We start from the raw sequence: 13,553 nt of genomic DNA on the forward strand, positions 1-13,553 counted from the left end.
GCTTTGGATAAAAGCGGACACGATTCTGGTAACCGTAGCTAACCGAGTCACTAATAGCGAGCAGGATTCTTTAGATTTGACGTGATGCATTGTTGTTTAAGTCTCTTAACAATTTCGACGCATTATAGCGTCATCTGTACGACAACGACTCACCTGCGCAACAATAACGAGCCCGTTTTTTTTTTTCCAGTGAGTTTATGCCTTTCTCGTAAGTGCTTTAGGACTCACACCATAAAATCACTAATGAGGAACTCATTTGCAAGCCCTGTTAGGAGTTAATGAGCAGCGGTGAGTTTAATGTGCGCCACTGAGGTTTAGTTGTCCAACAGGCTGTGAGACACACAGCTGACTTGTGTTCATGATAGAACGCTTCAGCACCAGAGACGAAACAAAAATGACAAAAAATAGTGACGCGGCAGCCGGAAAAGAAAAATAAATAAATAATAACTTGAGTTTTTCTTTAAAAAAAAAAAAAAAAGGACATATAAATGGACTGTGGATATCTTCTCTCTTTTTATCTCCCTCGCACGTCTGTTTCATTTGCCTGTTTCTCCTTGTGCCGTGGTAACACGTTCGGCTCGGTTAGGATCACTGTCACTGATGTAGAGAGGGAAAATGAGGCGATGGAGGAGGAAAGTGGAATGGAGACGGGGGTTTATATGCGGCCAGTGGAGGTGTATATGGAGAGAGACAAAAGAAGTGGAGCTCTTCAGGAACACGGGAGCCTCGAGTGCATTAGCTCAGGTGTAGAGCGAAGGTTCGCTCGTCTGAGTACCTGAGTATAACGCATTCAAACCGGGACAGTACCGTGTCTCTGGAAACCTGAAACTGACAAAAACGTCTCGGCACTGTTTACCGTTCCTTCCTCGATCGAACCCTGAGCTCATTAGCGAGCCCTTCTTCGCAAGTAGAGCGTGAAAATTAAAACGAAAGAAAACGAACCGTCAGTAAATAGAGTGTAATAAGTGAGCGGCGAGCCCGAACCTCCCCGACGACAAGCGCATCAATCTCATCTGAAATTCAGCACTTAGAGGTGAAGCAGATGTCAAAGGACGCAGCTAATCCACACTAGCGCTGCTTCTCATTCAGGCCGGGTGTGTAGGTGTATCGAGTCTCCTCGAACGAGAGGCGCTATACGGCTTCATCTCTATTCCGCGTCCGTCTCGCCGTGACCTTCCCGACCCCCGAGATTAGGCTAGAGTTAAAAATTTGATTGAGTCGAAGAAAGCCGAAGGAGCAGAAAAACGCAACCTTCTCGCTCTGGCGCTAACCTTGAGGAGTCGTAACATGGGCGAGTGAGCAAGGCTGGCTGAGAACTTTTCTGTCTAACCCTCTGAAGCCTACGTTAAAGTTCAAATCCAATCTGAAACGCATTAAATGTGTCAAATTTGTGTGATGGGTCTAGCAGTGTCGGTGCTAATGTGCTACTCACTGCTGTATTTTCATTAGCCCTGTAGCGGTTGTGTGTCAGCCCACAGTATTATCGCTAGCGCGACGTTAGTGACGGTTGAGCCTGATTGTAATTAGATCGGGATTAGATTTGTGGCAACTTTTCAAAAAGACATACAACAATATACAACGAGAAAGAAGGGAAAACAGTGGTCTCGGTGGCGAAAATAAACAGCGTTCTTCGTTAGCAGTAAGGAGTCACTAACTCTGTCTGTCGTGCGCTTGGATTTTGGAAACTTTGCACATTTTTACCTTCAGAAACAGCTCTATATATAACACACTACATGAAAGGTAATATCTGAAAACCCATAACAGGTGCACTTTAAATAAAGCTAAAAAACAAAACAAAAACACACACACACTGTTGTGAAGAAAGTGCAGTAATATGAGAGGTATTTTTCATGTAAATGTTTCCCAGGCAACCCCCAAAAAAAACTCTACCCGAGTTCATTTATTGTCTATTTGAGGAAGTTAGCACTAACCAACAACGTTTAGCATTAGCTACGTAGCTGTTAGGTCTGCTAGCTTCGATTTTATGCTAGTATTTTAGCACTTTAATTATAGCTGTAGCGAAGGCTAAATCCCACCGCATCACTATGGGCAGGGAAACGGATTGAGGTAAATATAAACCTGGGGGAAAAAAGCAAAAAAAAAGGTGTGTTTTCTGTGAGTTTTAAGTGGAATCAGCAGTTCAGGGGAAATTGTATTGTCATTTATTCATTTCTGAAATACGCTGAGTCATTTCACCTGTACTTAACATTAAAAAGCTTTTAATAAATAAATAAATAAATAAATAAATAAATAAATAATGAGTCCAAATATTGAAATGCTGTATATCATTGAACATATCAAAAGATATTGAAATGCTAGGATAGGAATAGTTGACGGTTTTGACCATAGATATTTGGCTGGCCTCCACAAGAGAAAATCTCATTTGTTTGTTTGTTTATTTATTTATTTATTTAAAACAAAAGCAGCAGCCTTTATTAAAAAAAATAAAATAAAATAAATAAAAAATAGCCAAAATATGTTCTTTTGCTTGCTGAGGTGAAGGTTAGGGTTAGATAGTGTAGCGTAGAATTAATTAGCTGCATAAATAATTGTGTCAAAAGTATAATAAGACAAATGTGTGTGTGTGTGTGTGCGTGTGCGTGTGTGTGCGTGTCTGTGTGTGTGTGAAGAGAATGCAGAGAGACAGCGAGACAGGCTGTGGGAGGGATATTTAATTCCCTTCCGTATTTCATCATGTTTCTCCACAGGTATGGTTAATTCTCACTGGCTCACTTTCTAATCCAGAGCTATTTCATTACCCACGCATGAACTCACACACACATATACACAGTCACTCGCTCTCACACACACACACACACACACACACACACACACACACACACACACACACTACCAGTCTGTATGTCTGACTCCCTCTCTTCAGTCGCTCTCCTGGGGACAGAAACAAAAGTTAATTGAAATAAATGAACTAGGGAGTGAATCAGAGTTGATTACATCTGCGAGGTGGGAAGTGATGCTGATTACAAGCACACCGAGATGAAAAAATGGAGGAGGGGGGGTTGGGGGTGGGGAGGGTGAGAGGGAAATAGAAAGTGAGAACGAGAGTACGGTAGCAGTTAATGAAGATACAGGCTTGTCTCGTGTCTTTAGAGAAAACATCACCATCGCTGATCCACCCCCCCATCCCCCCCCCAAAAAAAAAGCCCTTCCTTTGACGATTCTCACCACAGTGCTTTGCTGTCCTGCTCGTTTATTTTTCACTGATTGGTTTTTACAAATACATTTTTACACATATATTTTGTTTTCCTCATCCAGGAAGCACACTGCTATGAATCAAAGATCTGTAAATAACTGTACAGTATACAAAATTAGTACCACAGATACTATACATACAGTGAGGACAGGAAGAGGCGGAGAATAAATTCAAGGCTGTCTTCGTAAAAGACTAAAACGTTTCCACTTCCACTTCCACACCCACTGCCTTGCCCCGGACAGATATTAGATAAGATATTGAATGTTAAGTAAGGATTAGCACCAGGATTAGCACCAGAATAAGCCTTCAGGTGTTTACTGAGCACCGTCGAGCTCCTCTTCTTCCTCTACCCTCCGTCCTGCCCTCTCAGGACGCAGCGAAATAATACAAATTAACAACACGACAACAAAAATCTGTAGCACCACAATAAAGCACTTTTTTCTTTTTTATACATAATCATTTGGTGAAGGATGTGAATAAGATGCCAAGCGTGAACCGTGGACAGGGGTCGTGTTACAGAAACGTCCCGGATTGATCTGTTTGCTACGTGAACGCGATGAGTTCTGTTAAAGCTATTTAGCATGCTAACACTTATTTAAGTGTACTCTCAGCTCCGAAAGGAGTTCCGGCTACAAGGCGAATCACAGGTCTATATTAATGCGCTGGTTTCCATACGTGATCGTTTCTATAGTAACAGCTCGTTCTCAGGAACCCGTACGGCTGCATATCGTGTGATCTACGGCTAATTTAAAAAATGCTCTTTAACAGAAACCTGTGAACGTCCATACGCTACATCTTCTGTAAAGAGACGTTTACTTTACATTTAAGGAAGGAGTCTCCAGTGTCAGCGCTTTGTAACAGTCAGGTTTCCGCCAACGCTTTGCGTTTTTCTATACAAGCTGTGTTCTGTTAACTTCAGGAGCGACAGAACGTGAGGCCTGTGAGTAAACAACTGTTTATTGCTGCTTCTTCGGTAAACGGAACGGCGCGATTGGCAGCACGCTGTGGTGTAAGAGGAATGAAACGCTTTGAGATGTGCGTTACGGAAAAATAACGCACTTTGGGGTTGTCGCAGTAACACACACCACCCCGTCGTTTCGTATGTCCCTATAACGGCGTGATGCCGAAGTTTTATCCGTTACGTGTTTCTGGGCTTGAAAGCATGGCAGTGAAATTGTTCATGGAAAGATTTTCTTATTTATAGCTTTCCTAGTTTCCTATTAGCAAGGGTTGTTTGGATAGGTAACGGTTCTGGGTCTCGTAAAGGTCTACTCTGGAATATTTGTTAATGAAGAAATAATTGCTTTTAATCGTTTTTGCTTTTAACGATTCGCTTATGAAATGATTATCGGTTAAGCTGGTTCATGTTTACCTTCGACTTCATTATTTTATGGTAAAGGCCACTTAGGTTCTGCACATTTCTTCTAACGAATACATAGATTCATTAAGAACTTACAAACTGCTGAATGAATTATATTTATTCAGAATACTCGAGTCTGATTGGCCGAGACAGTGTGCGTTAAGAACGTATATATATATATATATATATATATATATAATACAGGTAGTTCCGGTCAGTTTAATCACCGTACTAAATTAATGCGCTGCCTATAAACATCTGTAACCATAGTAACAACACACAGTAGTTCAACTCGCAGCTTCATTATTAGTAGAGATGCGGCACAGACGCAGGTAAATCACACACGTGTGCACAATCTCTCTCTCTCTCTCTCTCTTACTCTAATAACTATTTCTTATAATTCATTCCGATAAATGTGATCTTATCGCACTACTTTATCTCTGTGTATGATTTCGAGTGGGCAGAATTCTAGATCTGACGACCCGGATATAAAATAACTGACGAAAACGAAGCGTTATTTTTAGCTTTTCAGTCAAATTTCGCACTACAAATACGAATGACAGTTTTAAGTTAATGCCGACACGTGACCATGGTATGAGCGGGATAAGCCACGGCGAGACGTGCGTTACGCCATTTTAATGCACTCCGTTTCACGTCAGGTGGATCTGGGCCTCCACGTCGTGCATTAGAAGCGTGTAACGCACACCTAGACGTGGATCATTCCTTACTTATGCATGACCCGTTATGCCTAGGTTGTTTCTACATATGTCTTATTTATTTGTCTTTTGTCTTGTGTTTTTGGTACATTATGTCACCGTGAGTGAAAACACTATGGCCAGAGGTGACAGCGCTCCCAGACGCCATTCTCCGTTTCCTTTCTCCTGTCTTTTCACTACATATACCGGGCCTGTTCAATCTGTAGATTCGAGCTGAAACCTTTCAGAAAGTTGTGCATTTATTGGTAAATATCTGATCGGAAGATTCTTGAAGCGGGCAATAAACATCAGAGTCTGAAGATTATCATCAGTCTCCTGGATCCTGAAGTTCTACCAACTTGGTGCCGTGACCGGGATGGCTCAATAACACCTCTCTAGTTAGGTTCGGACGTTTCTGTAACACAACCCCGGGACTAAAATGAAAGCTATATTAATGTAATGGGATTTTAACCCCGTTTAAGAGAACAACACTGCACCGTGAACCCACCATTATTACTTGAACTCTAGAACCCATGCAGATCACACTACTGTGTAAAAACATGGACTGATAAAACGACAAGCATGTGACCTGTCCTGATAAAGCAACACGACGTGAAGACTACTGTTTACATGAATAAACTGCTGCGCACACCCCACCCTTCTCGAAGCACAAGCGGCATACAACACTGTTTATTTATTATGACACACTAATTAAAGATCGGCCGGGCTGCGAAGCTGACACGTGACAGAAAGCATCTAAGAGAACAATTAACCGGATCCGGGCGGCGTTTCCTTGTCAGAACTGTTCTGAGGTATAACCGCTGCCGCGGTCGAGGCGAAGGAATAATGAAATATTTTCAGTATGTACTCCTGAACGCTGTAGCCAATCCCTCAAGTGGCGAATTCATTTAGAATTACATTACGCATAAAAACAAAACAAGCAAGCCGTCCATGCCACCGACAATAAAGTCTGCTGCTACACCGTGGACGGAGCGGCCCGTGACACGGACCGCGTGACGGGTGTGTCTGCCTCTCAGTGTCAGGTTCATGTGGAGCTTATTAATTCATTCACACACCACGGCGAGCAGAGACGAGAATAAACAAGGGATTTGTTTTTAAAGAAAATGTCCACGCACGTGGAAACTTCCGCTTCGTCTGGTTCCTCGGGGGTTGATCGTGGCACCTTTGCAATTGTGTTCAAAAGTTCACAACAAAAGACAAAAATGCATGCCTCGGTACCGGCGCATGCACGCTACGTTTAAAAAAAATAACAATAATAATAAATATTGCGTTGTGGTACAGATAAAGTCCTGAATCCCATGTCCCGATCCGTTAGCCGTTAAAGCACACAGGTCCGATCTGGAAGCCAAACTTCTGGTTGTTATTCCCGATGTCTGAGGCAGAAACGTCGATGATGGGGAGCAGCTCTGATCTCGGAGAGTCGATCTCCAGCACCGTCGTGTCCTGGCCTTTGCGTGTCTGCGAGAGAAAACACAATACGACACGACTCAACACAATCTGAAGCGAATGCTGTATACGTTTTTTTTTTCATTCAGCTCTTTTATAAGAGAATTCGTTGATATTTCCGAATAACTATATTGATTCATTTTTAAAACATCTCATTTGAATATGTTTTGATACATGTAACAATATATATAAAATATGATGTAAACATTTTTTAAACTTTCCTACGGACCCTCTGCAATTGCATCACTGACCGCTAGGGGTCACTGCACTAGACGGTACAGTATACCGTGCACAGTGTAAGTGTATAGTACGTCATTTGGGACACAACTTTAGTATTTACTCGCCGAAGGGTGCTTTCGGAAGAGAAGTAATGTAATGAGTAAATGTATCGCGCACAGGCCGACTAATCGATAATGAGATTCGTTTGACAACGATTTACTTAATTGATTATTATCGATTTTATCGATTAGTTGTTGCAGCCCCTAGTTAAGACGTTGGGCTACTGATCGGAAGGTCGTGAGTTCAAACACCAGCACCGCCAAGCCACCACTGTTGGGCCCTTGAGCAAGGCCCTTAACTCTCAACTGCTCAGGTGTATAAATGTAAGTCGCTCTGGATAAGGGCGTCTACTAAATGCCGCAAATGTAAACATAAGCAAAGCCACAGAAGACACACGTGCACTTTTTAGACGAATAAACAAATGTTCGTTATTGAAAGAAGCATTAAACATCGCTGCGGCGTTAACCGCGATAAAACACTCAGAAAAGATGAATGAACGGATGAATAACGATAGTAAAACCTTTCCGTTATGTTGCCGTGTTGTCTCTTTTCTTTCCGTAAACAGAAGGGGATGGTGGATGGGGGATGGGGGGGGGTATATATATACACAGCCGTTGCACTCTGGGTAGTCTAATCACTGGTAAGTCATCTGATAGTAACACTTTCATTTGCTCATTTTGTATTCACACTTCCTTCTCAGAAAATCGTTTTTATAATTGCAAGACGTTCGAAACGGGGGAGAGAGAGAGAGAGAGAGAGAGAGAGAGAGAGAGAGAGAGAGAGAGAAACGCAGCGTGTATCTCGCTACTCGCCATCTTTTCTTTTCATTTTTTCTCGTGAGGGAATAATTACACGCTTGGTTAAAACTGCAGAATAGTGCCTGAAATATCTTTTCTCTCTTTACAGAGATTCGGATCGACCGCGGCTGTGTACTCGCTTTGTGCAAATACGACGTCACGCCGAGTTCAAATTACAGCAGGAACTGTGGGAAGTTTTACAGACCACCTCTGAGAGAGACGGAGAGAGATTGTAATACCTGGCGGATCACTGCGCTTTCAAATTGAATAATGGATTGAATAAAAAAAAAAAAAAATTTTTTTTTTTTTTTTTAAACAAAAGAAAAGAACCAAAGGAGCATTTCTCCTGCTTATCAGTAATACACAGATCTGATACGCGGTAAACAAGATGAAGCAAACAGAATGACATTTAGATAAGACGCATGCAAAAATGACATTTACATCAGCAGGGTACAGATCATCGCCGGTCCGTGGGCCGTATCACAGGTGTATCGTAAATTATGGGATGAAATTAATTAAACGCTATCACGCTAACCTTATCTCGTTCGTCTTTTATTAAAGACGCAGCACGGGGCTCATTTGGAAAATGACACTATCGGCTGGCGCTGATTTCAACGCTCAGAAAGTTTCGTGTTCGTACGATTAGCGAAAAATCGGATCATATTACAAGCATTATTATTACTATTATAAGTATTATTGTTTCTATGGTACATGATGTGTATCACAATATATATGGGTATATGTAGTGTAAACATAAACCTTTCAAAATGGCTTAGGGTTGATTATAGTTTTATTTAATGTGTACACAATACATTTACACTAAATAAAGCGGGGGGGGGATCTGCGGGAAAAAAAATGGTAACGTTTTACAATTTTAAAGCTGAAGATAAAGAATCACAACGTAGACCACTTTGTGGCATCTGCTTCCGGTGTACGTAACTGTTGTTTTGTTTGTTTTTTTTTGAATAAATCAAATAAATCAAATAAATAAATAATGGACGTTAAGATGCGAAAGTTTTAGGGGTTGTATTTGTGACATTTTTCTAAACGTCCCTGCGATATTTCTGCAGAATTAAAGTTAGTGAGTACGGAAACGCAAACGTTTCTGCCATGGGTAATTTACGCTCGACGGATGCCGTGCGAACGACAAAAACTGTAAAGTGTTCACAAGAGGATCTAGAGCTAGTGTTTGTAGGTGATTTTTCGAACGCGGCTTGCGGAGCTTTCACTCGAATCGGACGAAATCTTCGCCGCGGTGTTCGTCGGTAAACGAGACCCCTTAGCTGTACTCGCGTTTGACGTCGGGATCGGAGAGGGTTTTTGACTGAATGACCCAAATCTGTGGGAAAATCGCACGCTCCTACGAATATTTATTATGGAGGGACATGGCGATGGGTGGGAATACAGCCACTAATCAATCACAGGACATCATACACACATTTACACACTCTTTTACACACCTGGGGACAATTTAGAGACGATTTCGCCAATCTAGTAGGTTTTTAGGAGGAAACTCAGACGGGTTCCTGAAGCAGGGACTCGTACTGCGAGGCAACAGCAATACCGAACAACCCTGGGTTTAGCTGCTCACCGCATTTTGAATTGTCCTGTTAGCTACGTTCACAGCTCACCTGGCAGCCGTCGTACAGAGGCGTTATGAAGGGCGTCTTGTCGCGAGTCAACTCCTCGTCGTTGCTGGCGCGGAAACGTAGGGCGTGCTGGTGCCCGCGGCTGGTGGCGTCGTACCAGCCGGCTGAGTTCTGGCAGATGTAGGTGAAGCTCTGTCTGGCTGTGGCGCTCAGAAGCTTCAGGAAGGTCAGCTGGACCACAGGGACCGAGATGCCATCAGCGTCTATATAGGAGAACTGTAGCAGGGGAAACACAGCGGAGCAGGTCCTCAGCGTACGGTCTACGGATATCAGCAAGACTCGAATGAACCCTGTTTTCCTGCATTTAACATGAGCTCATTAGTGAAACCTGATGCAGATCGGTGTAGCACCCCGTGAGTACTTCGGAGTTTGTATTATACACCAGAGACACACAATCTTCTACTCAGAATGCGAGCTCAGTGACATCTGACTGAGCGAATCTGCGTGACAAGGTGGCATGTGTCAGACGGTATGAACGAGCTTGTGGTGAGCAAAGCCTCCGCCATAGCTCCGAACTCTTCTTTAATAAGCTGAGACTGATGGAGATATTTCAGATGCACTCGCAAGAGTTTGGCCCGAGGCTCAGAAACGCAGACACATACTAATATCTCCTCCAAGACCGCATTCATTATTTATTTCTCTATTTTATTATTTATTTATTTATTTTTTTAAAATTCCATTTACTGCCAGACATGGAGTTATTCATATCACTCAGTTATTTCAGCTTAATCCCCAAGCCTCTTCTCTTCCTTTAATTACATATCAAACATTTAATAATGGTCTAATGATCCTATAGCTATAATAAGAACTCAAAGTACATCATTATACATAATACATACGCACAGCACCTCATTTTCTGAAGGTCGAAGTGTGTAGGGTTGAGAAGAAAAAAAAAAGAGCAGATTTACTAACAGTACAGAAGGAATGTCTTTGACATGAGTGAACTAACATAACTTTTTTGTGCGAATATGTCATTTGGGGCTTTTCTACATAAAATACATCGTGGAGTTAATGCAAGTTAAGGCGTGAAAGTTACCACGGTTGTGTTAATACAACCGACGGGCAGGTATTAAATTTGCGTAAAACCCGTTTATATATCAAATGTTTGGGTAAAACGACGTATATATATACGGTATGTATACCCGAATACCTGAATGCTCACTCGTGTGTACACTTGTCTTCATGTTCATATCACCGATTCGAACAAATCATAATTTCATTACCTACGAAAGCCGGTGTACTGCCCAGTCTCGGGTTTAGTTTGCCTGAAAACCTTACTAGCTTAGCTAAAACGGAAGCCAGCATAACATAAGAACGACTGGTGAGCTAGTTAGCTAGGTAAGTGAATTAAGACGGTATAAATGAAGAGAAAAGGATGAATATATGCTTACTATCCATTTGTTTATTATCCATTCATCTCGTTCTGTCATCGCATCGCATCGCATGTAACGATATCATTCGGGTCTTGCTAGAGTCTTTATTTATTTATTTATTTGTTTGTTTATTTTTACAATATGTTTAACCACAAGGTTGACTGTTAGCGCGTGGAAAGACACAATTAGCACAATTAGCTGGAGCTTTTATGCAATTATTCTTTGCGGATCATCCACAAGATGATCGTGTGGATAGTCATAATTGATCAGGTGACAAGTGCAATTTTATTATTGACCTTAATAATTGTTTGTGGAATCAGTTTTAGTATAAAAATCATCCCTGGATCATTTTCTCGAGTATGTCAGGGTTAAATCTCAGCTCTCCGTGCAGACTTTCAGGCATGGAGAGTGCTGAATTTGCGCTAAAGAGAGGGATTTGAAGAGATTCGAACCTGTTTGCCCCGCCTGTACCGGCTATACCAGCTGCCCGGCTTCTCTTTGCTCCAGGCTGCGAGTTTCACCTGGATTTAAATGATAGAGACACAGATCAAAGATCCAAACCGTGAGTGTGTGTGCGAATCAAGGCTGGATGTACGTGACTGTGCTTTGGGACCCACCGTTTCGATTCGTTTGTCCGGGTGCAGGCAGGTTTCACCATCAGCCGTGAAGTTGCAGAACACCTTGATGGAATCTTTATGGCAGCCCTGATTTGGGTCAATCCAATATTCTCCTAAAGGGGGTGGGGGGTGGTGTGTGTGGGGTTACAGCAGTTAAACACTTCATTTAGAGAGCGATATTATTGAACGCGGAGCATTCAATTTAGCAACTGAATTAAAAATGAAATTATCGGAGTGCACCGAGTGGCAAGGGGGAGTCAAAACTAGATTGATTTGCATTAAATGTATTTATTCACAAAGAGGTGGGGGTTGATACTTACACCTGGTTCTTTTGACTGTGGATTTTATTGTAGTAAAAAGGGTTCGATGAGTGTTTAATATACGATCGTGTTTGCATGATACTCGATTCGTTACATCAAACAAAGTGCGAGCCTGCCCGAAGGGACTGGGTCGTACCGTCTTTATAATGCGGGTGGCACATCATCAGCTCTTTGCAGGTGCGTGCCGGACTCTCGAAAGTTCCCAGTGGCTTCCTCATCAGCTCCACCTCCATCTTCATGGAGTTCAAAGAAGCGAACACCTCCTCCATTCCCTCAGCGTCTTCCAGAGGCGCATCAGCCTGCAAGAAGTCCTCCATGTTCAGCTGAGCCTCTGTTTCTCGCTCCTCCTCTTCAGCAGCTTCTGAGCTGGCTCCTCCTCTGCTCCGGTCTGAGTTCTTCCTACGTTTCTTGCGTCCCCCTCGGATGGGCCGAGCATCGATCATGGTTGCCGGTGGACCCTGAAGGCAGCACGTATAGTGAGAGAAGTCATCAAAATAGTCCAATTTATTGTATTTTCACTTATTTTATTTTATTTTGGTTAAAGATGCAGTCTGTAATTTATAGCGCCCCCTGTTTACTGTGAGGTGAATTGCAACTGCTATGAAAACATTGACAAGCCCGCTCCATTCATGCTAATAATCTTCTGTTGAAAATACGCATGCTTTATAAGTTGCTGATTAAGGATGAGGCAGTGCTGTGTACTGTAGCTCTGCTCCAAATCGGGGCGGAGCTAATTTCTGGGACAGAAAAAAAACACACGTAAAAAAAAAAAAACCCTCGAATGAAGAAGCTGACCAAATCCATGCCACGGCAGTGTTGCAAAAACCCATGCAATCTTTTAATAAATTTTAACTGTATTATTATAATTTTTTTTTTATTATTATTATAGGTCTAGAAACACAATTAAATATTACAAACTGCACATGTAAAATCATGCACCTTTAAAGCATTTCGCTGTACAGCGGTCAAATGGCTGTGAATTATTTTGTTGAACTGTCCTCGGACAAAATTCTATACTGCTTTTAGAGTCCCTGACTGAGAGAAAAGCAGTTTTTCCCATTAAACTAAAGACATCGAGTATATTAAATAATAACTCAAATGAAATACTGTAAACGTGGCTGATTTCTTTCCGTCATCGAATTACAATGCACACTTGTGTAAAATAGAATAGCTTGCCCTATGACCATGATCATGTCTGATTTTTCGTCTTTGTGAGAGATATACAGAGTGAAGATTTACACCGTTTTCTTATTTAAATAATCTTTTGGCTATGGTATGTAACACCATGGCTAATAAGAGGTCATGGAGTAATAAATCCTACTATAATGTGCAGTTTAAGAGTGTTTATTATTGCAAGAAGTGTATATCATTAGATATTATTATGTTCAATTTCAGGACCTATAAAAAAAAATAAATAAAAAAAAAAAACCTGACACATATATATTACCAGAGATTTATGTGGAGGTCTGAAAAGGTTCAATGACATTAGGCGATTATTAATCGGAACCTTTTTATTCACAGTTTTAAAGCCTGTAAACTTTAAAAACCTCGTAATTGTGAAATTCATGACAGGAGCTTTAATAAGCCATGAAGAGAAGATTAACGAAGGGCTTACAGGTGGTCCTGGTGGGCCTGCAGGTCCTGTGTCTCCTACTGGGCCGACTGCTCCCTGAGAAGGGAAAAGAAATGAAGAGAAAGAGAAACCTAAATCACTAATTACTACAGCCGAACACCTCCCAAATACGCCGTTACCATCTGGCGGTGGGCTCAAAAGGATTATCT

The 13,553-nt window shown here is 41.8% G+C and overlaps 1 protein-coding gene across 3 annotated transcripts in view; it reads right to left on the minus strand.

Annotated features, from left to right (window-relative positions):
• Positions 1-3,194: 3,194 nt before the first annotated feature.
• col5a3a (collagen, type V, alpha 3a) overlaps positions 3,195-13,553 on the minus strand; it is a 90,091-nt gene continuing 79,732 nt past the window's right edge. For all 3 annotated transcript variants that reach the window (XM_017454853.3, XM_017454851.3, XM_017454852.3), the window contains 6 exons: positions 13,387-13,440; positions 11,908-12,229; positions 11,452-11,564; positions 11,287-11,355; positions 9,444-9,677; positions 3,195-6,748 (listed from right to left, as the gene is read on the minus strand). In XM_017454853.3, coding sequence (XP_017310342.1) covers positions 6,602-6,748; positions 9,444-9,677; positions 11,287-11,355; positions 11,452-11,564; positions 11,908-12,229; positions 13,387-13,440 — 939 coding nt within the window. In that variant the 3' untranslated portion in view covers positions 3,195-6,601. The remainder of the gene's footprint in view (positions 6,749-9,443; positions 9,678-11,286; positions 11,356-11,451; positions 11,565-11,907; positions 12,230-13,386; positions 13,441-13,553) is intronic.

This window comes from Ictalurus punctatus, chromosome 24 (genome assembly GCF_001660625.3).
Source record: "Ictalurus punctatus breed USDA103 chromosome 24, Coco_2.0, whole genome shotgun sequence".
Classification (NCBI taxonomy): domain Eukaryota; kingdom Metazoa; phylum Chordata; class Actinopteri; order Siluriformes; family Ictaluridae; genus Ictalurus; species Ictalurus punctatus.